This window comes from Panthera tigris, chromosome D3 (genome assembly GCF_018350195.1).
Source record: "Panthera tigris isolate Pti1 chromosome D3, P.tigris_Pti1_mat1.1, whole genome shotgun sequence".
NCBI classification, from domain to species: Eukaryota; Metazoa; Chordata; class Mammalia; order Carnivora; family Felidae; genus Panthera; species Panthera tigris.
In genome coordinates this window covers 46,655,666-46,680,460 of record NC_056671.1, presented here as the reverse complement: position 1 = coordinate 46,680,460, position 24,795 = coordinate 46,655,666, and the positions used below count along the sequence as shown (strand labels likewise).

The window sequence follows — 24,795 nt, the reverse complement described above, 5'->3', positions numbered from 1 at the left end:
GTCTGTTAGTTCGCTCCCTTTGTGTGTAATCTTTTTTTTAAAAGAGTTTACAGGTGCCCTTTGAGTTTGCCAGGTCTCTCCTGCCAGGACTCTGAGACCTCATCCTGTCTAAACTTTCACCTGCCCTCAACACTTGATATTCCCCTACCTTGCTTTGATTTTTCTCTTTGTCACTTATCAAGCTTGCTGTATAATTTTTTGTCTTTTATTTGCTGATAATTACAGCAATTTAGTGCATGGCACATGGGCACTATACAGTTGATCCTTGAGTAATATGGGTTTGAACTGCATGAGTCCATTTATATATGGCTTTAAAATATATACATATATATATATACATAGCATAGGTACTGTAAATAAAATTTCTATTCCTTATGATTTTCTTAATATTTTCTTTAGCTTACATCATTTTAAGAATACGGTATATAATACAGTGTATGATATATGTGTTAACTGAATGTTTATGTTATTCGTAAGGCTTCTGGTCAATAGTAGGCTATTAGTAATTAAGCTTCGGGGGAGTCAGAGATAATAAATGGATTTTCAACAGTGAGGGGGTCTATGCCCCAACTCCCATGTTGCTCAAGGGTTAGCTGTACATGTTTTGAGTGGATGAAATGAATCACCTACTTACCTAGCTTATACATTTATAACTTCTTTTGAACTTAGAAACAAGAACCAAATTTGTTTTGTCAAATTAGTATATAGATTGTACAAGTCAGCCCCAAACTGCCACATCGTGGCCTCTGAGTCAGCAGTGGATGCCTCTTGGCTGTCTCAAGTTCCCCTGGATCACAATTCTGATAGGATCTTCTTTCAGGACTAGTGTTGTCTATACCATCGGAAAATAATAATTATAGATATTTTAGATATGCTTGCTTTATTGGGCATTATATTTAACAATAAAACTACTAGTTGTTCTTCAAGATCCAACTCCAGTCTCACCTCTTATCAGACCCCACTCGATCACTCCATCCCATAATGGTTATTCCTTCCTCTGAATATTTAACCTTTTTTAAAATCTATGCATAATTTGTTTGCTACCTATGTCTTATAACATCCCTCATATCTTTTTATTCTCATTTAATTCATGCTGTAACTCCTCTAACACATGATGTTTTAAACTATGTGTAGTCTCCATTGCAGCCAATACAGATTATACACAGAATGGTTAGTAGTACTTGTTTAGTAAGTGATTGTGTTCATGCTAGTAATCTTAATTTGAACAACAAAAAAATATATATTCTCAGTGTGACCTCTCAGTTTTTTTCAAGTTACAGTTTTATGTAAACGTTTTTAGAATATAGTTGATTTTTATATGCAGGTATCTTTTTCTCCTTTTTTGAGGAGAGCATACGGATTTTGAGGCATTTATATAATTCCAATTAGGAGTGAAAGTCAGTTTTTAAAATGCCTCTTTGCATGTAGGTTAGATCATGTCTCTCAACGTACATAGATACATTGCTGTTTTTTCTTCATCATAAAAAAAATATGTAAATCTTCATGAGAAGGATGGCACTTGAACTTGGCCTTGAACAAAAAAGGTTTAAGTGGAGAAACTTCTGAATATGAATAATTATTATTTCCAATTTTCGGGGAAGAAGAAACATCTTGAAGAAAGGTTTGGAGGCCGTAAAGGAGAAGAATATTTCTAGGAAAACAAATACTTTGAGAAAAATAGTATAGCTGAAACTGATTCAACTTATAGCGTATCTTAAGTGTCGGCTAAAGAGTGTGGACTTCTTTTATGTTAGGAGAATGATGGAGGTCATCTGTATTAGGTTTAGTTTGCTAGCATAATAAGAAACCAGTATTTCCCCCAATAGTTTTAAAACTTACCCAATTAAAAATTGTACAGTGTTAGGAAAATGACAGATTGTGAGCTTTTTATACATGTCTCTAAAGTTAAGCTTTTCACATGAGGTCTTCTAGCATCTTTCCTGAGTTCAAAAATACTTTTAGTACAAAAAATTGACATTATTCCTCAAAATTAAGTGTCCAATTCTTATAATAGGCCAAATATGGTTACATACTGACCTTTTTACATATGTTCATTATGACTAAGTCTCCAAATATTAATTGGCTAAAACAGATTTATAGTGATTCACAGTTGGTAACTTTACTAGAAGCTTAGCAGTTTTCTTTCTTTTTATATAACAATATGCAAACATATCCTATGAAGCATGCCACTGTGAACCAACAGGCCTCTGACACACTACCCTGGTGCTAAAGTATCCGTTCTTACACAGAGCTACTGTGCAAGTTAATGTTAATTTCAAAATCTTGCTTGAACACCAGACTGTCAGAGAAATGGAGATACCTTATGACTCTGTTTGGGACAAAAGAATCAAACACATTCTCAACAATGGATTCTTAAAAGTCAATATATATTTCTTGGAGTATCCTTTAAAAAGTTACAGAATCAGTTTCGTTTTAAATCTTGAAATTCAAAAAAAATTTATTTTGACATGTAGCGTTTTATGTTAATCAACAAGTATATAAAGTATTAAGCGTCTAAAACACAGAATTATAGATGATTAAGTATGTCGTGGTATTTAATAAAAAGAAATACATCCATAAATGACTGTGCTTCCATTCCCTTACCATTTTTGCCATGCAAGTGGAAAATTACTAGATTACCCAGTGCATTTATGGAAGGCAGAGGCTGTGCCTGATTTTTTTGTACATCCCCTCACGGTATTCAATCCACAGCTCTGTGAGACATCTGTTGAGGTACTATTTAAGTCATACAGCATCTGGCATATGGTATTCTTTTTTGCTATTTAGCAACTAAGTAAAGAAAAAAATCTTCACAATGTGTATCAAAGATTCACAATGAAAAATAAAGCATGTGAAATCAAATTTATTTTAGGATATAGTAGTTTTCAATTGTTTGGGTGTTAAGAATAGCTAACACTAGGAAACTGTATTCCATAGTATGAAAAATACAATAAAATGTCATTTGGTATTTATATCCAGATATTAATGAAAGCTTGTTCATACCTTCATTTATTCTGACCTTTTCCTTTTTTTTTTTTTTTTTTTTTTAATATTTATTTATTTTGAGGGGGGGTGGGGAGAGAGAGCAGGGAATGGGCAGGGAGAGAGCAGGATCCACACCATCAGCGCAGGAGTTGATCTCAAGAACCATGAGATCGTGACCTGACCTGAAATGAAGAGTCTGACACTCAACAGACTGAGCCACCCAGACCCCCCTAACATTTAACTCTTGTTGCCCACTTTTGCCTTATGGGTTTTGAGAAATAATTTTTCTAAGAAAAGGACTTGTCTTTGCTAAAATAAGTCACATTCCTACAGAAATCTTGGAAAATTAAAGAATGAAGAATAATAGAATTTTATCACCTAGAAATAATGACTGTAATTTGGTATATGTTCTTGGTAAAATTTATTTTCCTTTCCACTCATTTGAAAATATTTGTCTTTTGATGAGACCCACTTTATGGCCTGAAAATTATAGGTTGCCAGCTGTTGGATTTGATTGCTTTTGCTTATTGACCTTGGTTACCCTGTTTTAAGAACCCTGTGTTAAATTAATCAAGATTATTTAAAATACAAAGGGTGGTATAGATTTGTCTTTCTCCTTTTATTTTTAGATGACAAGCTTTCTTAATGTTATTTGCTAGAAGGGATACGCTTAGAAGATCTTAATATATAATTAACACAAAGTCCAAAACTATTTCAATTAAGTACATTTCTCCAGCATTAATCTGAACAGAAAATGTCGTTTTATTTTTTAAGTGATGTGTGTGCATTTTGCAGCTTTCTCTTGCCAGCCTTTTGTTTTTTGTTTTGTTGTTGTTGTTTGTAATAGGTAAATGGATTAAGATTTTCCTTAGGGAACCTGGGATGATCGTAACATTACCATTTTTTTTTTGTTCCCAACTTATATCCAAAAGATACTGGGCCCCCAGAGGGACACATTTGTGAGAGTGCAAAGACCTATCCATGCCAAACATTTATCCAATAAGCACTAGAGGAAGTTGAGTTAATGCTGCCTTTAGATATGTTAGCCATCATGTCAACTACAGTATTATTTTTATCTCTTTCTAGCACTTGGCTTTTGAATAAAACTACTTATCTAGCATAGAATATCATGAAAGGAAATGTTAACTGCTTTTCTTAAACATTATATTACTTATTCCTATAAACTTTGTTTTGTTTTGTTTTAGTCCTGACTCTTCAGGATATAGTCCTTCTTAGGACAAGGGTTCATCTTTTCTTTTACTGTACCAATTTATGTGCCCTGCATACAGTAGGTACTTAATGATGCTCAAGGAATATACTGTATGCTTTGTTTAAGGCAGCTAGAAGGAAAGATAAAGTTAGTCCATATAAAAATGTTTGTGGTCTTTCCTGGCTCAGTCAGTAGAACTTGGAACTCTTAATCTCAGGGTTGTGAGTTTGAGCCCCACATTGGGTATAGAGATTACTTTTTAAAAATAATATAAAATTTTTGTGGTCTTAAAAATCACACTAATTTTATTTATTTATTTTTATTTATAGACATGCTTCCATCATTTCTGCAGAAAGTTGAAGTTGTCTCTGAAGCTTCCAGAGAAACTTGTGTAGCTTTGAGTGATTGCCTTAATCTCTTCACTAAACAAGAAGGGGTAGGTAGTTGGAATTGAATTTTTCAGTAACTGTCTGGGTGTCACATACTCAATCATCCAATAAGTCATTGCTTTCAAATTGTCCAAAGGTAGGAGAAAATAGTCTTAACAAAGAAAGTGAAAGCTTTGTTTTTCGCTAAAATTTAAAACTCCTTTATTCTTGATTAAGCAAGATGATTCTGAAGTAACTTAGGTTCATATCTAATTATATAGCTATATTTATCAACTATGTTTTAAAGTTCTACTCAGAGTTCTTGTGGCATTTCAACAAGAGGGTTGCGAAAATATTGTGGAAACCAGAGGTTTTATAAGAAAAATACACAGTATTTTTATTTAGAAAATAGTGCTGTCATACTAATCTGTGTGACCTGAGCTCAATGGGTGAAATAACTTGTATTCTTTTCCCCCTGTTTTCTCCCATTCAAAATTTGCCATTTTCCCAAATATTGGTAAGAGTGATATGTTTATCCATTAGTAATTCTTTTTCTGAATGCAAGCCAAGCAGCCATAGGCCTTCTTTTCCATTCTGTTAATTTCTACATATATGGTCAATCTTCAACGTTTTAGTTTAAGACACTACATTTCTTATTCTTGTTACAATTTATTTGTACCTTTTAGTTAGAAACTACGTTTTGATAAAACAAGGCAGATGAAAATGGTTTTGTATATTTCTCTCATATATATGAGATATGTATATGTAAAGATGTGACATTTTATTTTCTTGTGATTAGAACAGAAGCCTTGTGGGGGCACCTGGGTAGCTTAGTTGGTTAAGCATCTGACTTCGACTCAGGTCATGATCTCATGGTTTGTGAATTCGAGCCCTCATCCGGCTCTGTGCCAATAGCTCAGGGCCTGGAGCCTGTTTTGGATTCTGTGTCTCCCTCTCTCTCTCTGCCCCTCCCCCACTCATATGCGTGCGCGCGCTCTTTCAAAAATAAACATTAAAAAAATAACAGAAGACTTGTGAATTCATGTTAAAAAAATTTTAATGCCAATTTTGTTATGTACAACACAAATTTTGTATTTTATTTGGAGAAAAAATATGTAAATGATCTGAAATTCATTTAAAACAAACTTCCAGAAAGCCAATAGAATTTTATTAACTATCACAGGAAAACATAATTGTTCATTGAACTTTTTTTTAAGTTTGTTTATTTTGAAAGTGAGCACGTGTGTGAGAGAGCATGAGCGGGGGACGGGCAGAGAGAGAGGGAGAACGAGAGCGAGAATCTCAAGCAGGCATTCATGGGTTTGTAGGATCAAACCCATGAGCCATGAGACCATGATCTGGGCTGAAGTGAAGAGTCGAATGCTTAACAGACTGAGCCATCCAGCGGCCCCTGTTCATTAAGCATTTTAAATGGTTGATTCTTCCAATACTATTTGAAAACATCCCCTCAGCATTTCTATTTTTGGTGATGTCATATTCTAGCTTATTTAAATGAGGCATGATGTAGTAATCTAAATAAATCTGAATAGCATTGTAGAACATTTTTAAAATGAACAAATTATGGTGTCTAGGGATTCAGGTAATACTTAACACATCGTAAAACCAAATCTCATTAACATCTCTTCTGTGGCACCTGCTGGATGTGTCAATAACGTCTTTGTTTTAGAGATGTATAGTTTTAAGGTAAACGCTAAATTAGAAGTAATTTAATTTCTGGAGAAGCCAACCTATGCTAATTTTTAAACTGCTTAAAAATACAGCTTCATGATTACTTCTCTGTGAATATCTGGATGTGCAAGAGTAGATTAGCCTAAAGTTTAATTAGACTTTTAGACTTTTAAATTTGTCATGAGGATAAAATAACATAATGTAAGCAAAATGCTGAGCATAGTTCCTGACACATAGTAAGCCCTGAGTACAAATCAGCAGTTATTATTGTAGGATGCTATCTAACACTCGTGACCCCTTTTCTCTGATGGCATTTTGGAGCTTTTGTGTCTTTAACTTTGGATTTAATTCATTTTGGGAGAAGGCGATATTGTCTAAAGAAAATTTGAGTATTTGTGGAATGATTGTGTTCTTTCCATCCTTATTATTCAAGTGACAAAGAGCTACTTAAGTTCTTTGAACCTTGATATTTTCATCTTACAATAAGGGAGACCATATAGTAAGTCACTATTAGCAGCACTGGTCTGAAAGTCTTATGGGCCTTTTAAAAATCTGTCTTTTTCCTAACCAACTGTAGGCTAGTTTCTGTACAATGAAAATATGTGAATACCTCAGTATCAGGTGTGGGTATCAAATGTATATAGATGAATAATATGTATATAGAGCATATTAACACACTGTGTGACACACAGGACTCATTTAGGAAGTGGCACTTATTGCTTCAAACTTTTAAGGCATCTTTAAGTTTCTTTTTAATTAATGCTATGAGATATCAACTCTGAGGTTCTCAGTAGTATTTATGGATTTCCTTGTGAGAAATATGATTATAGACCATGAAAAGGCCCCCCAAATAATTAAAAGATAAATGACATCATCAAAGTTAGCTTTTCAAATGGCTAAGAACTAATATAAGAATTTAATAGTATAATGGAGGCCAGAGCAGAATAATTAGGTATAGTAATGCCTTATTTATCTGGAATTGTAAGTTACATTTCTGTATCTGGAAATTTTATTAAAAAGCTTTGAACTCACAGAGACCTGGGTCTAATCATGCTCCTCTATTTAATCTGTCTGCCTCAGTTTTCATATACAATTTCCTTTTTAAAGTGGTGACCAATCAAAAAAGAATGTTTTGAAAGGTAAATGTAATCATATTGGCAAAACCCCTTGTACAGTACCTGGCACATAATGGGGATCCAATCGATTGAAGTGATCCCAGTCTCCGCAGCAGCAAAACTTGTTTTTATTCTAGTCTCTTTGATGACAGTTATTCTAAATATTACCCATTTACATCTTATGCTAAATTTTTAGCACTTAATTTTATCTTTTCTGGGCTGTCCTTTTGTATGTTCATAATTACTCTGTATCTTAATGCAGAGATGCCTTCAGGGGATAATGTTTATAGGACTCTGTAATTTGACAAAATGGCCCAGTCCTGCTAATGCTCTTGTATTTAGTTTTGCTCTTTATGGGTTTTAAATTTTTTTCTCTTGAGTTTTAGATCAACTGTGTGCCTGTCTGTAACAGAATACTGATCCCTTCTGCCTTACTCTTTCTAATGTTCTGTTTATTAAAAAGAAAACCAGATGACCAAACTCGGTAAAATTATGTTCACAGTAAGAACAAGCTGGCTCTGTATGAGAAATTGAGGGGTTTATAATGAGAACAGTCCTTAATGCCTGGATTTGGGTCTTTCTATTTCTGTGGTATGTGAGTGTTCTTTGCTTATTTGGGGATGCTCTGATATGACCCAGATATTCAAGGTTTCTATACGACCTCTACATTAAATGAGGTGCATTATATACGCATATTTTACTTGTAAATAACACAACTTGTGTTTTTGGAAAAAACTGCAATATATAGAGTAAGCTGTAAAGTTTGAGTTTGATTTACTAAAGGGAAATTTATTAGGTGTTCTTGGGGTGATATTCTTGGGGGAGACATTGGAGAATGTGAATGCCACAACTGTCTTTAGCCTTGTTTGAGAGTTCTATTTAAAAGGGCACCTGGGGGGGGCGCCTGGGTGGCTCAGTCGGTTGAGTCTCCGACTTCAGCTCAGGTCACGATCTCACGGTCCGTGAGTTCAAGCCCCGCGTCGGGCTCTGTGCTGACAGCTCAGAGCCTGGAGCCTGTTTCAGATTCTGTGTCTCCCTCTCTCTCTGACCCTCCCCCGTTCATGCTCTGTCTCTTTCTGTCTCAAAAATAAATGTTTAAAAAAATTTTTTTTTTTTTAAATTTAAAAAATAAATTAAAAAAAAATAAAGGGGCACCTGGGTGGCTCAGTCGGTTAAGCGTCCGACTTCGGCTCAGGTCGTGATCTCGCAGTCCGTGAGTTTGAGCCCCGCGTCAGGCTCTGTGCTGACAGCTCAAAGCCTGGAGCCTGTTTCAGATTCTGTGTCTCCCTCTCTCTGACCCTCCCCCGTTCATGCTCTCTCTCTGTCTCAAAAATAAAGTTTAAAAAAAATTTTTTTTTTTTTTTTAAATAAAATGAATAAATAAAAGGGCACCTGGCTGGCTCAGTTGGTAGAACATGCAACTGTTAATCTCAGGGCCATGAGGTCAAGCCACATGTTAAATGTGGATCCTATGTGGGAAAAAAAAAAAATATCAAAAGGCTAGAAATTTGCTTCATGAGTTATTGTTTCTATAGTTTTCCTTACCCAGAGAGTGGTATCACAAGTGGCTAAAATGTCACACAGTGCTGTCATTGGTTCCCTTCTTGTTCTGTGTATTATGGAGCTCCCTTTGATATTAGTCAAACCAGGTTTTCCAAGGTAGGAACTTGCCTATTTAAAACTAGCGTAAGCTCACTTATAAAATATTCTGTGCTTCCATGGTAAGTCTCCTGAGTTGACTGCTAAAGAGCTAGAATCCAGATGTATGATTGGGATAGTGATACTCAGTTTGTGGTGTAATGGAGAGATTTGGACCTTCTATTGGAACCAACTGGAAGGTATTACTACTTTGGACGAGATGCTGATTATCTTTGGAGAGAAACCATGCCCTCCTGTGGGCTTAGAGCTTTATAAAGTCGAGGTCGCCTCTTCATTAGTTTCCTGGACTGCTCAAAGTCCTTCAGACATTTCTTAATGTTTGTACTTTTCAGGCTTTCACCTCTCTGTCATGTCTTCACTTTCCTCCTCTCCCTCTGCTCTGAGCAAAATTCTTTGTTAAACATGAGGCAGCGGCTGTCTATGCTGTCAGTTTCCTGCCACTCCCTCCCCCAGTCTCTTTTTCCTTTCCTTTCCTTTCCTTTCCTTGGCATCTGTCTCCTTCCATCCTGCTTCAAAAACAGCTCCTCTCTTCTTTTGCATTCTCTACTCCCTGATAGCTGGTCTCCTTACACGCCTTTCCAATTCTATTTTAGAAAATGTGATACTTTGTTTCTACTTCTTTATTCTTCAACTAGCCCACTGGAACCATTCTTGCCATCTCCTTACTGCTAAGTCAGAGGATACCCTTAAATTACCTTGCTTGTCCTGTGATGGATCTGGCGTTTGACTGCTACTTGTTTTAGGGATTCTTCTCAGTGATTGCTGTGGTGCCTACCTCTTCTGTCTTCTCTTTCCTTTAGAGCAGCTTCTCCTCAGTTTTCTTCTGAAGCGTCTTTTCGTCTGCCTGTGCCTTGAATGTTATTGTCCCCTGGTTTCTTTCAGTGGTCTTCTCACTTGGCATTCTCCGTGGATGATCTTAGCCATTCCTTCAAACAGAAATCCATGATGACTCCGATATCTCCACAGTAGATCTCTCCTAAGCTGAGCTATGAACCAGTATATCCAGCTGACTTTTAAACATTTACATATGATTCTATCACAGGCATTTCATACCAGTGTGTCTAAAGCAGAATTACACCTATTCAGGACCCCAAGCCACAATCATGGAAGCTGTCCTGTGTTCATCCTTCTTCCTCCTCCTCCTCTCACCCCTTAAAGTCGGCTGTCTTTCCTTCCTATCTCTCAGTTGCCTGTCTCCCTGTACCCCCTCTCCCCCCACCCAACAGATTCCCTGTTGCCACTCTGTGGGGATAGAGTTCTAAGGATTGTGCTGTCAGATGACTGTGACCATTGCCTCATCCCAGGTTCCACCCTTCAAAACTGGCTTAGATATCCCTCCTGTTCTGAGAGTCCTTGCTGTTGGAGCACTTATCACATTGTATCATTATATATTTACTTGTCTGATTCTGTATTTACTAAAGAGCCCCTTAAGGAAGCAACTGTATCTTAGGAATTTTTGTAGCATCTGTGTCTAGCATAAGTACTTGGCATGTAGTAGACAGTTAATAAATATGTGAATGAATGCATAATGAAATGTACAAAGGCAAGAATACAAAGAGCAGACCAATTGGGATCTATATCTTGACCTTGAGAAAATTAAGATATGTTTGGAAATTCCATTTCCAAATCTGAAAATGAGAATACAAACGAGTTACTTTATGTGAAGCTCCTCAGTACAGTGCCTGACACAGTTTAGGTGCTCTGTAAATTGCCCTCTAAAACATTTTGTTGTCTTTGCTGCCTAGTACCACTTTTGTAAACTGAATTCTGATTTTTAGAGTCCAGGGAGGAAGATTGTGTAGCAGCTGCTTTTAGTGCCTAATGTGACATTTCACAATACCATTTAGTTTAGAATGGGGGGAAAAAGAAAAAAACAGACTTTTCAAAGACACTATGAAACCTCATTGACATAAATTCCAAATTTTCTAGTGTACTGTTGCATCATCTTTTACGCATTTTATATCTGTAGCACAGTTACAGCCACCACTGTTGGGACAGCGAACTTAAAGTCCCCCGTGATCTTGTTAAAGAAATAGTTTGGTTCAGTTATTACTCTGCTCCCTAAAGTTTGAGGACAGATTTATATTGTTTAAAACCGTTGGAACTGAAAGTTATGTGTATCCCACCCCCACCCGAGCCTCACAGAAATTTCCTTAGCCTGAACACCCCACTTGAGTGTATTATTTACGTGGTTTTACTGTCCTTGGGCGTCTTGGTCTACCCTTCAAGCCTAGCCGGAATAAGAAACCATCTAGGTTTCACATTAGTAGAATTAATACCATTGTTTTCCTCATTGCCCAAATGGTAGCCTAGAACGTGCATTAAAAAAATAAAGGACAAGAGGACTAGTGTTTGTTTTGGAATCGGAAACCCTCACTCTAAAGTGTAAGCCAGAGTAAGAGTCAGTTACCTTTGAGGTGCAAGAGTCCAAAGAGGATTCCTCTCTGCTTTTCCCCAGGGGCGGGCTGGCCATTTAGAAGTTGTCAGGGCAGGCGTCGCCAGGAGAGGGCTTGAGCACACAGCCCGCTCTAGGACCTCGCAGGAGCCTCCGCGGGATGCACGCAGAGCACGAGTAGCAGTTTCCTTACTTCCTTCCCCGAGAATTGCGGGGCGCGCAGTCCGCCTGCTCGCTCGCAAGGGCTGTGTGCGGGCTCTCGCCGTCCGGGGCACGTCCCTACCTGCGCCTCCGCGGAGCGGGCCACGCGGGAGGGGGGCCTCGGGAGGAGGGACTGGACGACGACAGCGGCAGCGCGGAGCTGCCTGCCGCAGGCCGTTCCCCGCGCTGCTGCTCGCACTCTCCCCGGCAAGCCCTGGAGGGGAGGGCGGCTCTGGCTCTGCGGCCGAAGGGCGCTGCACGGACCTCTGGCGGCCCGGCACCGGAGTCCTGGGCCGCTGGCGGGCGGGCCGCGCCTCTGCTTGACCTCGCTGGAGCCGGGGGCGGGCCGAGCAAAGGTGACTTAGAGAGACCTTGCGGTGCCGCCCTGGGCTGGGCTGGAGGGGAGGCGGAGGGACAGGCCGGCGCATTTGTGCTGGAGCTGGCCGAGGAGTGAAGGGTGGAGCGTGCTGCCGGGGATCCCCAGATCCGGCCCAGGTGGGTGAGTGTGTGCGCCCGCCGGGGGCTTTGCTAGGTCAGCCTCGGGGCGACAGAGGACACCAGGGGAGGAAGGGGGGAGGGCGGCCAGACGAGATCTAGGGATGTGAGTAGATCCAAGAATAGTTGGACGCCTGTGCGGGAAGCGGAGTGCAGCAGCGGGCGAGTGGGGAGGGGTGCTTGAAGCCGGGAGACCCTGATGTCCCTGCCTGGCCAGGGTCTTCCTGCCGGCTCCGGGTGTGCGTCGGGTTCCCACAGGAAGAGCCGCTGGGGGGAAAGCCTGTGGACAGATTTTTTTTTTTTTCTCCCAGCTAAATATTGGTACTAGGTCAAGTGGGGCCCGAGTGGGAGGAGTAAGGCAGTGAAAGACATTATTGTCCTAAATAACCTTCCAAGTTAGTGATTTTTTGCATGTCTCTGCCCTGGCTGACATTGAGATGAACTTACCATCCGCTGTTTGGAGGCCGCTAAAATTCCAAGGAAACACTTGAGTGGATTAAAGAGAAAAGGAGAAATTATACTGGGGCTGGGGAGCGGGAAGGGAGGTAGCTTTTAACTTTGTTTTGATTAAGGATTTTTGATTACTCATAGGCTTTCTTTGTAGCCTAAACCAGTGGAGAATCACGTTCCCCAGCATTCAGAGCATGTGGCTAGTTGTTTTGTGTTTTCTGTTGTGCTGGTTTTTTCTGGGATTTGGAGGGAGGCTAGTAAGAAAGGGAAGATACCAGGGAAGAGCTTAGTCCAGCTTTTGAGAGTTATTAAAGGTATTAAAAGTTTCTTAATTTTAATTAGATTCAAAGACAGACTGAAGGCATTTTGTTTTAGAGACATAGGGTAACTTAGGAATCTTTTTCAAAAGAGAAAAATGCTTGAAATGCGTGTTGGTGGAGGAATGTGTAGGCTAGAATATGGGGATCTAAGTATAAAAAAAAATTTTTTTTTTCTGTTTGAGGACACACCGAAGTTCATCTCTGGTCCAAATCATGTTTGATTTCAGCAGTGAAGTTGATGACTTTGGTAAATTAGCTCAATTTTGATTGAGTAGATATTTAATCTGAGCATGATGACCAGAGAGCTATTTCAGCCTTTGTCCCAGTACTACTTTTACTAGACTGGGATCTTAAAAGCATTTGTGTCACTGTGACTATGATTGCCAGACTCTAGTCTCCCCTCTTTAGAAACTCTTTAAAGGCTCATTTTACGGAATTTCATTGAGGCCGAAAGTGACCCACATAATCTCTCTACCCTCAGTTGTACACCTTGCAGAATGAGGGAAATGAAAAAAGGTGTTAGATTTTCCATATTTAAAAGCAGATGCACATACTACAGGGTAGTATATAAATACAGTCAAGCACATTTAGAATACTGTATGTAAAATAATTGATAAAAATAGTTATGTAATACCATGTCTTCAGCTTTATGTACAGTTTATGACATTTACCATTTATATTCTACGAAGCTTTTATAAACTTATTAGTATTCAGACATACGATTGTGTTTATCAGCTCTGTGAGGATTATAAGAATTTTTAATTCCAAGCAGAAATTTAGATTTTTTACTTGGTCCACATTATTCAGCATTATTCCTAAATTTTTAGCTTCTGTGTATAATCAGGAAATAGATTTCAAATTAATTTTGGAAGCAACTAGGACAGAAGTTAAATAGGAAGTTTATGTAAAATGAAGCAGGTTTTCATTTTGATAATTTGCAAAGTATTTGAACAAAAATACGTAAGGTTTTAATTAAGCAGTATGAGGCTGGGGCGGGGGGAGGTGGGCGCGGGGAGAGTGTATATGTGTGATTAGCCTTGTCATGCTTGGTATGACCCAGGATCTTTTCCTGTAAGTTTTTGTATCACAAGGATACCAAGTCTGTAACCTGCATGCAATTGTATTTGTCTTGAATTCCTGCTAGAGAGTGCAGTACCAGATTATATTCTGTCTAATGAATTTTGAATGAGTTACAGGCAGATACAATTTTCCTCTCATTTTAACTTAAGAGTAGTAAGGATATAACCCCCATACATTTTTATAATGGTCCACCATTGATTTGATATCTATTACTTTATGTAATTTTTTGTCCTTAATTCAGTAAGTATTTACACAGTGTTTACCTTGTCAGATAACTTGCTAAACCAGTCAAAGCTAGATGAATAGAAGCAGGGTCTTCTTGAAAGGTTTTATTAAATATGCCTAAAGAGTTTGAACATTATCTTGGGAGTTAGAATCACTGAAAGATTTTGAAGAGGGGAGAGATTTAATCAGATTTGCTCCTTACAGGAAGGATTAGAGGAAGGCCTGAAAACAGGGTGACCAGGTGCAGGAATTCAAGAGAGAGATAATCAGAGTCTGAACTAAGTTGGTGACTACTGAAAAGGAAAGCAAGGTACAAAGCCAAGAGAGACTCAAAAATAACCTAATAGGAGCCGATAATAGTTGAATATGTGGAATGGAGAAGATGGAATCCTAGACAGTTCGCAGGCTTATGGCGAATAAATTACTGAAGGAGGGAATAAAGGGAGTAGGTGGAGGGTGAGTTCACCTTTGGACATGGTGACGTCCAAGAAGGGCATCCTTACTCATTCAATAAAAATTTGTGAATCGTTAGTATTGGAAGTCACCTGAATAAACATGGAGCTTGAGGCTGAAGGAGTAAATAATGTCACCTCGGAGACATCCATCTTGAAAGAGTTTGAAATCAAAGGATTGAATACTTATATTAAAAGACAAAAAGGGAAAAAAGGAGCCAGTGGAGAACACTGAGCAAAATCAGCCAGAGAGGCAGGAAAAGTCCAGAACAAGGGAGGCCAATGGGACAGCTGGGTCAACGAGTTGAGGTAACAACTGATGGGGGAAGTTCTAGAAGCATGGCATAGGAAGAAGGTGTATTGCAATAAGCTGCAGAGTAAATGGGAAGCAAGAAAGTAGAAATAATGAAGACAGACTGATTTTCTGTAGACAATCATAATTGTAGAATAATTATACAGTTTTGTTCCTTTCTTTCAATTCTTAAATCTCATTTATTTTTCATGTTCCTACTGTACTGGAGAGGGCCTTCAGGACAATACTGGATGGAAGCTGAGATGGTGGGAAACGGTGTTCATCCCTGATTTTTAAAAAGGGGCATATTTCTAATAATTCACTACTAAGAGTGATATTTAATAAATACCATTTTTCAGATTATTGAAGTTCTTTTTAATTCTTGTTGAGGTTTTTTAATCATGAAAGGGTATTGGATTTTATCAGATTCTTTCTGCATTTAATAAGAGCATCATAAGGTTTTTCTTTATTAAGGTGGCAAATTATATTTTTTCAAATTAATGTTTTTAGACTTTTTCTGATGATATGCCACCTTTGTGTAATTGGAATAAACCTAATTTGGTCATTATGTATTATCTTTAACATTCTCCTCGATTTGGTTTCTTTTGGATTTTAGTATCTATTTATGAATGAGGTTGGTTGGTAATTTTTTTTTCTTTTTCTTTCTTTTTTTTTTTTTTTTTTTTTTTTTGGTTCTGTCCTCATCAGGGCTTGGTATCCAGGTTATTATACTGGCTTCATAAAATGAGTTTGGGAGTATTCTCTATTTTGCTGTTCCCTGAAAGAGTTTATATGTAATTGAAGTGGTCTGTTCCCTCTTATAAAGCTATTTTTGTGGGATTTTTAAACTAGTAATTAGACATATTTAATGGCTATAGGACTATTTTAGTTTTCTTTTTCTTTTGGGGTCAATTTTGACAAGTTCTCTATTTCTAGGAATTTATCCTTTCCATTTAAGTGTTAAAATTTATTGTTATAAGGTTTTTCATAATAGTCTTACTATTTTTTTTAACTTATTTTGAATCTGTAATTAAGTATTTTTTCCTAATGTTTTCCATTTTTTTCCCTAATATTCATTGGGATATTTCCAATATCTTTTTAATATCAGTCTCATTAAGGCTTTGTTTATTTGATTATTTTTCAAAGAACTCTCTTTAGCTTGTTATTTGTTGCCATCTTTTTTGTTTAAAATTAATTTTTATAGTTCTCTATCACTTTTTTTTGAGTTTATTTCCCTAGGTTCTATACATTTGTTATCCTCTGTCTCTTGGAAGGACATATTTTGTTCAAAATTTGTTCTTTTCCAGATTTCAAGTTGTAGGTTTCATAATTGTAGTATTTTGTAACTTAATGAATATATTCCTGCTGGTTTTTATCCATTACTTTATTTTATAGACTTAATCATGTATTTCCTGAGACTTCATCTTTCTAGACTAAGAACTGCTAATATGTGTAGAGTGCTGCCCTTCTAATACTTAAAACACATAATACTTTTGCAAAGGTTTTAACTACTTCCAATTTTTTTTTCTCTTACCTCACTCTTCTTGTTGTCATTGGTTGGTATTTCTGTTTCCTTTACCGACTTGCTTCTCATCTTCTTCCTCTTTCCTTCACCCTGACAACTTCTTTTCTACCTCTTGACAGTCTGCATGGTGGAGGAATGATCATCATTCCCTTGTCTTCACCTGTTTCTCACTGTCTTTCCAATTTTCTACCTGCTCCTCTCCCCACCCCCATCCTTGGAGGATTTTCCATTGTCCGTTCTACATATGCCATCTTGTTCTTTCCTTCTCTGCAGAAACTTGGCTCCAGCACCAAAGAGGAAAAAGCAGATAACCTGTGTCTAATTTTCTTTGGATGCTCACAGGTTCACCCTTATTTACTGCATAATCTTTGTTACTCCTCACTCAGTCCATCCAACTGATGACAACAAAGTCAGGGAGACTTTGGGCAAGGCCCAAGAAGAAAGCACAGATGGGACAATATAGACTTGCTCTTATTTGGAGTCCTGAGCTGCAGGCTCCAGTATTAGTGACCGTGGTCTTGCCATGTGACTCTGGGCGGCTCATTCTTAGGTCTCCTATTCCTCTCATGTAACACAGAATTATTAAAACAGACGCCTTCTCTCTACTTCAGGAGTTGCTGTGAGACTCAAATGATGAAAGGCTAAACCCAACGGTTTTACAAGAGACAGTCTTCCCATGCTTTATTTTCAGAAAAATGCCTTGAAAGGATTTCATGCTCAATTCAGGAACAGAGAAGTGGTTTGTGGCTTGGGGTGTTGGATCAAAGAAACCCTGATGGGAAGCCGTAGGTGTCACAGGAATGACAGGAAGCAAGGAAGTTGTGCTCAGTGGTTGAGATTCAGAGGAGGCATCTGTCCTCTGGTAGATGGGGACTAGAGACATGGACATGTCATTACACCTGGTGGCTGGAAACTATCCTGTAGCTGCATCATTACCTATTTATTATTTGCTACACTTAGGATACTGCCTTTTTGAGTTTACTTGAGAAATCAACCTTTACTTACAGTGCTTATATGAGGGAGATTTTGTTGTTTCACATTCTAAACAACTGAATTAAAAATTAAGTTTGTGAATATAGTTCTCCTTAGTAAAATTTCTTGTGATAGAAAGGACTTAATTGTGAATATTTTCCTCATTTATTTTTGTTATGCTAGTTTGTGTTATGGATTAGTTGCTTAAAATCCCAAGGTCGTAGAATCACTCTTAGACTGTAAAGCATCTAGTCTGGTGATCCTCAAAAGATTTCCCTGGGGCATAGGGCAAATGCAACCACCTTTCTGTCCACTAAGGCACCTTCACAAAACACAGTTCCAAATGGTTGATACAATGATCTGTTAACTTTTGACAGGTGAGGAAAGGAAGGCCTGCAGAGAGGAACAGCCACTTTCCCAAGTCTATGTAGAGAGGTAGGGGCCACGTTCAGAGCTAAACCCAGTATTCAGCCTCCAAATTTAGTGCTGAAAGAACAACCCCACTGTATCACACTCAGCTTCAGTTAGAAAATTTATCCATTAGAGAAGATAGTCTATCTTGTTTCAAAGCTTATGTGGCCATCTATTAGCTAATTTCTTAGTTTGACAAAAGGATACCAACTTTAGAAACAAACAAATGGCCAAGAATATTGCAGTGTCTTCAGAGTTTGCACAGAATACCTGTATTCCAGGCTCTCCACAGAAAATGCTGTCCCTCTTTTTGTGAAAATATTGCTTGATAGAGGTCACATTTTTAGAAGATAACAGAATTCATCCCTTTCTCTAGATAGTCTAATTTTAGGATAAATATATCAGAATACTGCATCCTGGGATGTATTTTCTTGATTTCCTGAAAAATAGCCCTTGCTAAGCTGTAAGTTAGAATTATATCCTCAATTTCTGTTGAGGGGCATTTCAAAAGAAAAAAAAATTTTTTTAAATGTTTGTCCATTTTTGGGAGGCACAGAGCATGAGTGGGGTAGGAGCAGAGAGAGAGAGAGGGAGACAGAGGATGGGAAGTAAGCTCTCGGGTCTAAGCTGTTAGCACAGAGCCATATGGAGGGCTCAGACTCACAAACCATGAGATTATGACATGAGCCGAAGTTGGACACTGAACCGACTGAGCCACCCAGGCGCCCCTGAAAAAAAAGATTAGCTTTAATGAAATTATTATTCTGCCCTTGAATACTCTCATTCCCCTATACATTACCCTGAAAAAGAAATTAGAGCTAAGGGCAAAGAGGGAGTTTGTTTTCCCTAAAGAATTGATATGTATTTTTTCCTTGTGGACAACTAAAAGGGCATAATTGTATTTCTCTTTCTGTTTTGGCCTTACGAGAATTCAGAGCCAGATTTGTGGCTTGTCCATAGTATCTTGGTGGGCTCCATCACTCTTTTTTTTTCTTTTTAATTTTTTAATGTTTATTTTTGAGAGCGAGAGAGAGAGAGAGAGAGACAGGACGTGAGCAGGGGAGGAGCAGAGAGAGAGGGAGACACCGAATCTAAAGCAGGTTCCAGGCTCTGAGCTGTGTCAGCACAGAGCCCGATGCTGGGCTCAAACTCACGAACTGGGAGATCGTGACCTGAGCCAAAGTTGATTGCTTAACCGACTGAGCCACCTAGGCACCCCTGTGGGCTCCATCACTCCTAATACCGTCAGAAATTCGGTATTTTCATAGCCTCCCAGGTTGGAAATCCCTGGATTACAACATTCTCTTGTGAATTATGAATGTGGTTGAATGTGGTTATGCCTCAGAGTGCATTCATGTATGATGATTGTATTTTAGGTTTTTTTCTGCAAGCAGTAAATACTAAGTAAATAGTTGTTACAATGTTAGAAATAGATTTGTACTTTATACTATGGTTTTATTTTATGTCAACAATATATGCACTTGGGTATTGACTTGGTAATAGATAATTTCAAGTACCCAAGTTAAAATATATGGCAAATGTTACAATTGGAGCCTTTTCTTATGATTTTTATTTGTGGTAAAATACAACGAGCATAGAGTTTATTCTCTTTACTATTTATAAGTGCATAGTTCAGTCACATTAGGTACATTCACAGTGTTGTGCAGCCATTACCACCATCCATCTCCAGAACTCTTTGCATCTCTTAGTTTCATCTAAACTGAAACTCTAAACCCGTTAAACAATAATTCCCCATTCCCTTCTTCCCCCAGCCCTTGGCAGCTGCCATTCTACCTGCTGTCTCCCTGAATTGGACGACTTTAGGAACCTCCTATAAGTAGAATCACTCAGTATCTGTCCTTTTGTGCCTGGTTTATCTCACTCAGCATAATGCCTTCAGGGTTCATCCATGTTGTAGCAGGTGTCAGAAATTTCTTCCTCTTTAAGGCTGAATAGTATTCCATTGTAAGCATACACACATTTTCCTTAGTCGTTCATCCATCGATGTTACATTTGTGTTGATTCCACCTTTTGTCTGTGTGAACGAACAGTGCTGCTGTGAACATGAGCGTACAAATATCTTAGTATAAGTATATTTTTCTATATCCTGTCCAACACTTGTTATTTTCTCTTGCCATTGTTTTGTTATGGTAGCCATCCTAATGGGTGTGAAATGTGGAAAAACATTTTTTAGTAAGTAGAGTTAATCACTTTCTTATCCAAATGTCAACCTCAGGGTTGACAGACGGTCTCTTCTTACATTGCCCCATACTAGCCGTGCAAGGCCATGATTTTCCTTTATTTTCAAAACCAGAAGTTGCCCTGTTGAAGTGTAGTGGAGGGCACATAGCCCCAAGTCTCCCTGGTTTGCTCTTTTCCCTCCTTTCCCTTAGTGAAAATGCAGCTGCACAAAGCATGGGTAATTCTCAGGGTTTCCATGGATTTAAGACTAGGTGTAGGTCTAAATATCCATATTCTACCTTTATTTTCATTATCTTTCTGTATTCTAGATACCAGATGTTGCCTTGCTGTTGTATTTTGAAGGGTCATTGCTTAATTGAGAAGAATTTTATCTTGTCTACCGAGTTAGCATAGGAAGATGGAAAGATATATTTGAATCACCACAGATATAAAATATGAAACCAGGAAATTGATATACTTGAGAAAAGTCAAGCCTATCTTCATTTGTCCATGGGAACTAATAAAATATCAAAGCTAGAAAGTAATTAACCTGGGCATTAGAATTGAACAGGGAATTTAACATATTCTGTAATGAAATTATTTGATCTTTAGCCATATTTAGGAGCACAAACTTTCTGTAAATCTTGAAGTCAAAGTAAAATTTTAAAAACTAGGGAGAAAATTGAGGAAAATGTAACCACAAAGCCATCAAAAGGATCTTATAGGTCCTCGAATTTTCCTCCATTTGCAAGAATCCTCTCTTAGGCTAGATAGTCATTTTATGTGCTTGTGAGACTGCCATCAGTGGATATACAGGCAGTGTGCTCCAATACTTCCAGGCTTGGAGCCCGAGTCCCACAGACCTGGGTTTGAATACCAGCTCTGTCACTTAATAGTTGGCTGATCTCAGGCAGGTCACGTAATCTCAATAAGCTTGAGTTTCTTCATCGTTAATAATACCTACCTCACAGGATTGTGGGAGGATTATATGAAATAGTATGCCAGGTATTTATCATAACACCTGACATATGGTAAACATACCTAGATGTTGGCTCCTCCTCTTCCTGCTGATACTACTATTATACGGGAGTTTTTTCCTTATGACCACCCATTCCCCTGTGGTAAAGCTAAAAGTAAAAGAAGGTTCAACCTTACATTAAGGTGAAACTTTTTCCATTTCTCTTTTAATTCACGTCTGTGCTCTGCAACATCACAAAAACTTAATGTTTCCTCTCCTGGGACAATACCTCAGCTATTTGGAGCAACTAGTAAATTCTACAAACATCCACAGGTTCCTTCAACTGTTACTATAATGTCTGGCTTTCCAGATCGTTTTCTTGCTCTGCAATGATCTCTCTCAGGTTTTTTCTAAAAGTACGTCCTCCAGAAGTGAAGCCAGTGTTCCACATGAAGTTTGAGTGCAGAGCATGGCACTTCGCATTGGCTTTCCATTCTGCTGGAGGAAGAGTCTTGATTGCTCTGGTGTCCCGCAAAGTCCCATGGGAAGGGCCCTGCTCCCCTACCTCATGGCCTCTCATGTGCTTCACTGCACAACCCCAGCTTTGTTCTGAGGACAGTGGCTTCCTTCTGTCCCACAGACTGGGAGCCTTTTCCCCCTCAGAATGTTCACTCTTCCCTTTCCTGGAACACACTTCTCCCAGGTCCTTGCCTGGTTCTCTCCCTCAGCTTTGTCAGCCTTTAACTCAGTGGCACCTGATCACTGAGTTCTCTGGCCATCGTGTCTCCCAGGACTGGCTTCCCCCTTCCCAGCTTTATTTTTGCTTTCAATGTTTTCCACCATCTAACAGACATTTCTAGCTGTTTCCTCCCAGTAGACGATAAGTTCTCTGAGTGCAGGGAGTTTGGTCTATATTGTTCGTTGCTGATCCTCTGAAGCTTGGCATGCCTGGCATGGTGTAGGTGGTGATGAGTATTTATTGCATGAGAAGCATAATGACTCCCCTTTGATTAGTAGTTGTATCATAATGGGTGACGGCCATTAAGGAGGGCCCTTGTGGGGTGAGCACTGGCTGTTGTAGGTAAGTGATGAATCACTGGCTTCTACTCCTGACACCAACACTACACTATATGTTAACTCATTTGAATCTAAATTCAATAAAAAAGAAGTTGTATTGTACTGGGCTTGGAAGGGCCATGTGGGCACCTGTTCACAGTCATGGGTCAATTTTTAAAAATTTTGAAGACAAAAATAATTTAAGTGCTGCACTCAAAGAAGGGAAAATAAGCCACATTCACTGTTTTAAGACTCTAAGGATTTTCACATTACTTTGGTTGTTTAATCAATATTTTATTTTACATACGGTTTTATGTGTGCAGAAGATTTTTTCTATAAAATCCAATATAGGTTTTTAAAATAAGAATACTTGTCCTTTAACTGTATCTTTTTTTTTTTTTTTTTAAGTTTATTTACTTATTTTGAGAGAGAGTGCACGCAGGGGAGGGGCAGAGAGAGAGAGGGAGAGACAGAATCCCAAGCAGGCTCTCAGCGCAGAACCTGACACAGGGCTTCAGCTCACAAACCGTGAGATCATGACCTGAGCCAAGACCAAGAGTTGGACGCTTAACCAACTGAGCCACCCAGATGCCCCTCTTTAACTATATCTTAACAGAGCTCTCCAAGTAGTGAGCTTCAGATGAATAATCCTTTCCACTTAGAAGGGGCAGACCCTTCTAAGGGTCTAAACCAGGTGGCTGATCTCTTCTGTTTGCCATACAAAGATTGTATTCTGTTTGTGCCATGACTTGCAAAACTTGGGAAGCACTGCTTTAATTAAAATGCTTTCTTCAGATGGAATTAGAACCTACTGAATTGTGATCCTGGCATATTTTAGTCTCCCCCCCCCCCCCAACAGGTTAAGAACTGCAAAACACTTGTTTAAACAATGAAATATCAAAATTCTGTAATAACAAAGTTAAAGTTACTGTCTTTCTGGACTTAACACTGTTCCCACATAGACCGAACTGAAGGCATTAGAAAAGTAAGAGTTGGAAATCAGGGTATAGCTGTCTAGTGGAATGGGCATCAGGAACAGAAAAAAAGCTGCTTACGCTTGCAACAACATGAGTGATTCTGAAAAACATTGTACTTAGTGAAAGAAGCCAGACACAAAAGAGTGTGTCGTACATGACTCCATTTATTTGAAATCAAGAACAGACAAACCTAAAGAAAGCATAGTTATGGAGATGAGAGCGGTGGTTGTGGGGGGTGGGGAGAACAGCAGGAGAGTGACAGTAAAGGAGCACAGGAGAATTTGGGGCAGAGGGTGGGAGTAGAAATATTCTGTATCTTTGTAATGGTGCTGGTGACATGGGGTATAGATTTGTGAACATTCATTGAACTATACTCTTAAAATGGACTTTATTGTATGCAAATTTTTAAAATTCATTTAAAAAATGAGATTTGGTAGGTGTTACTTCTGCTATGTATAACTTTTTGTAGTTATTTTCATCAGAACTACCAACTACAGAATCTTTGAATAACTTTTGAAAATCAGATTTGTTTAGATTACCATAAAACTTCCCTGCTTTTAAAAATGATTGTTTATACCTCTGGTGGCACATCTTGAAAAAAGAAATTTATTTCAAGGATACATAAAATATATAAATCTGTGGTGAGTGGTTATATAAGAGTAAGCTATTTTTAGGTAGAAGCTTTGCAACCATAATGAGACAAGAATGTGCTTAACAGAGTCTCAGTTGGGGTTTTCATTCTGGATGCCTCCGGAAGCCCTGTGTTCTGCGCTGTTTGAGAGTACCTTGCAAACATTTTGTGTTTAATGCAAAGCCAGTGTTTGCAAATTTGATGCAAACATCAGTTCTTGAGTAGACCTATCTAAAGGTATTTTTCTAATTGTGAAGTTATGAGAGATATGGAAGATATGCAGTAGTGTACAGAAAGCTATCTTCTGTTGACGATGGAGAGAAATATAAAAACCAGAACCCAGCAACCACTGGTGGGGTTTTGGTGGGTCTTAGTTTAGGGGTATTGGCGAACACACAAATGCAGTATACATGACTATTTAATACTGACGTTGTTTTCAGTAGCATCAGTGAATATTTTTCTTTTACAGACATACTCTTTGAAAATATGTTCGCATAAGAAATGTATTATTTTAAGTCCCATTATCAGTATTGAGTGGTCTTTTTACTAGGCCCTTACTCTTGCTAAATATGATCATTTCTTACAGTTTTATTGAGGTATAACTTCTACACAGTACTACGCATATTTAAAGTGTAACTCAGTTTAATGGATGTTTACAGTAGTGAAACCATCATGCCAATCAAGATAAAGAATGCTTACTTCCAGAAGTTTCTTCCTGCCTTTTGTAATACCTCCCACTTTCCCACCTACCCCAGTACAAGAGACTATTGATTAGCTTTCTACCACTACAGATCAGTAGGCATTTTCTAGAATTTTACATAAACGGAATCATACAGTTTGCACTTTTTTGGAGGTGTAGGAGGTTGGCTTCTTTAACTCAGCCTAATTATTTTGAGATTCATCTATGTTGTTGCATGTATCAATAGTTTGTTACTTTTTATTGCTGAGTGGTATTGCATTTCACCATGTACCAGGATTTTTTTTTCACCTGTTGCCAGACATATGGATTGTTTCTAGTTTTTGGCTATTGTAAATAAAGTTGTTAGCATTTGTGTATAAGTCTTTGTGTGGACATAATGTTTCATTTCATTTAGGTAAATACCTAGAAATATGGGAAATTAATGTTTGTGGGACTTCTTTTTTGATTA

General features: G+C 38.2%; 1 protein-coding gene and 1 long non-coding RNA gene across 8 annotated transcripts in view; one reads left to right on the top strand and one right to left on the bottom strand.

Annotated features, from left to right (window-relative positions):
- LOC122232821 overlaps window positions 1–10,291 on the bottom strand; it is a 54,154-nt gene extending 43,863 nt beyond the window's left edge. For all 3 annotated transcript variants that reach the window (XR_006210234.1, XR_006210233.1, XR_006210235.1), the window contains exon 1: window positions 9,722–10,291. This is a non-coding gene — a long non-coding RNA (uncharacterized LOC122232821). The remainder of the gene's footprint in view (window positions 1–9,721) is intronic.
- OSBPL1A (oxysterol binding protein like 1A) overlaps window positions 1–24,795 on the top strand; it is a 242,774-nt gene that overhangs the window by 99,994 nt on the left and 117,985 nt on the right. Inside the window, exon 15 of one of the 5 annotated variants that reach the window (XM_007075995.2) lies at window positions 4,525–4,631. The exons of 2 other annotated variants lie outside the window; for them this stretch is intronic. In XM_007075995.2, the coding sequence (XP_007076057.2) occupies window positions 4,525–4,631 (107 nt within the window). 2 more of the 5 variants (XM_007075999.2, XM_007075998.3) reach the window with 2 other exon arrangements.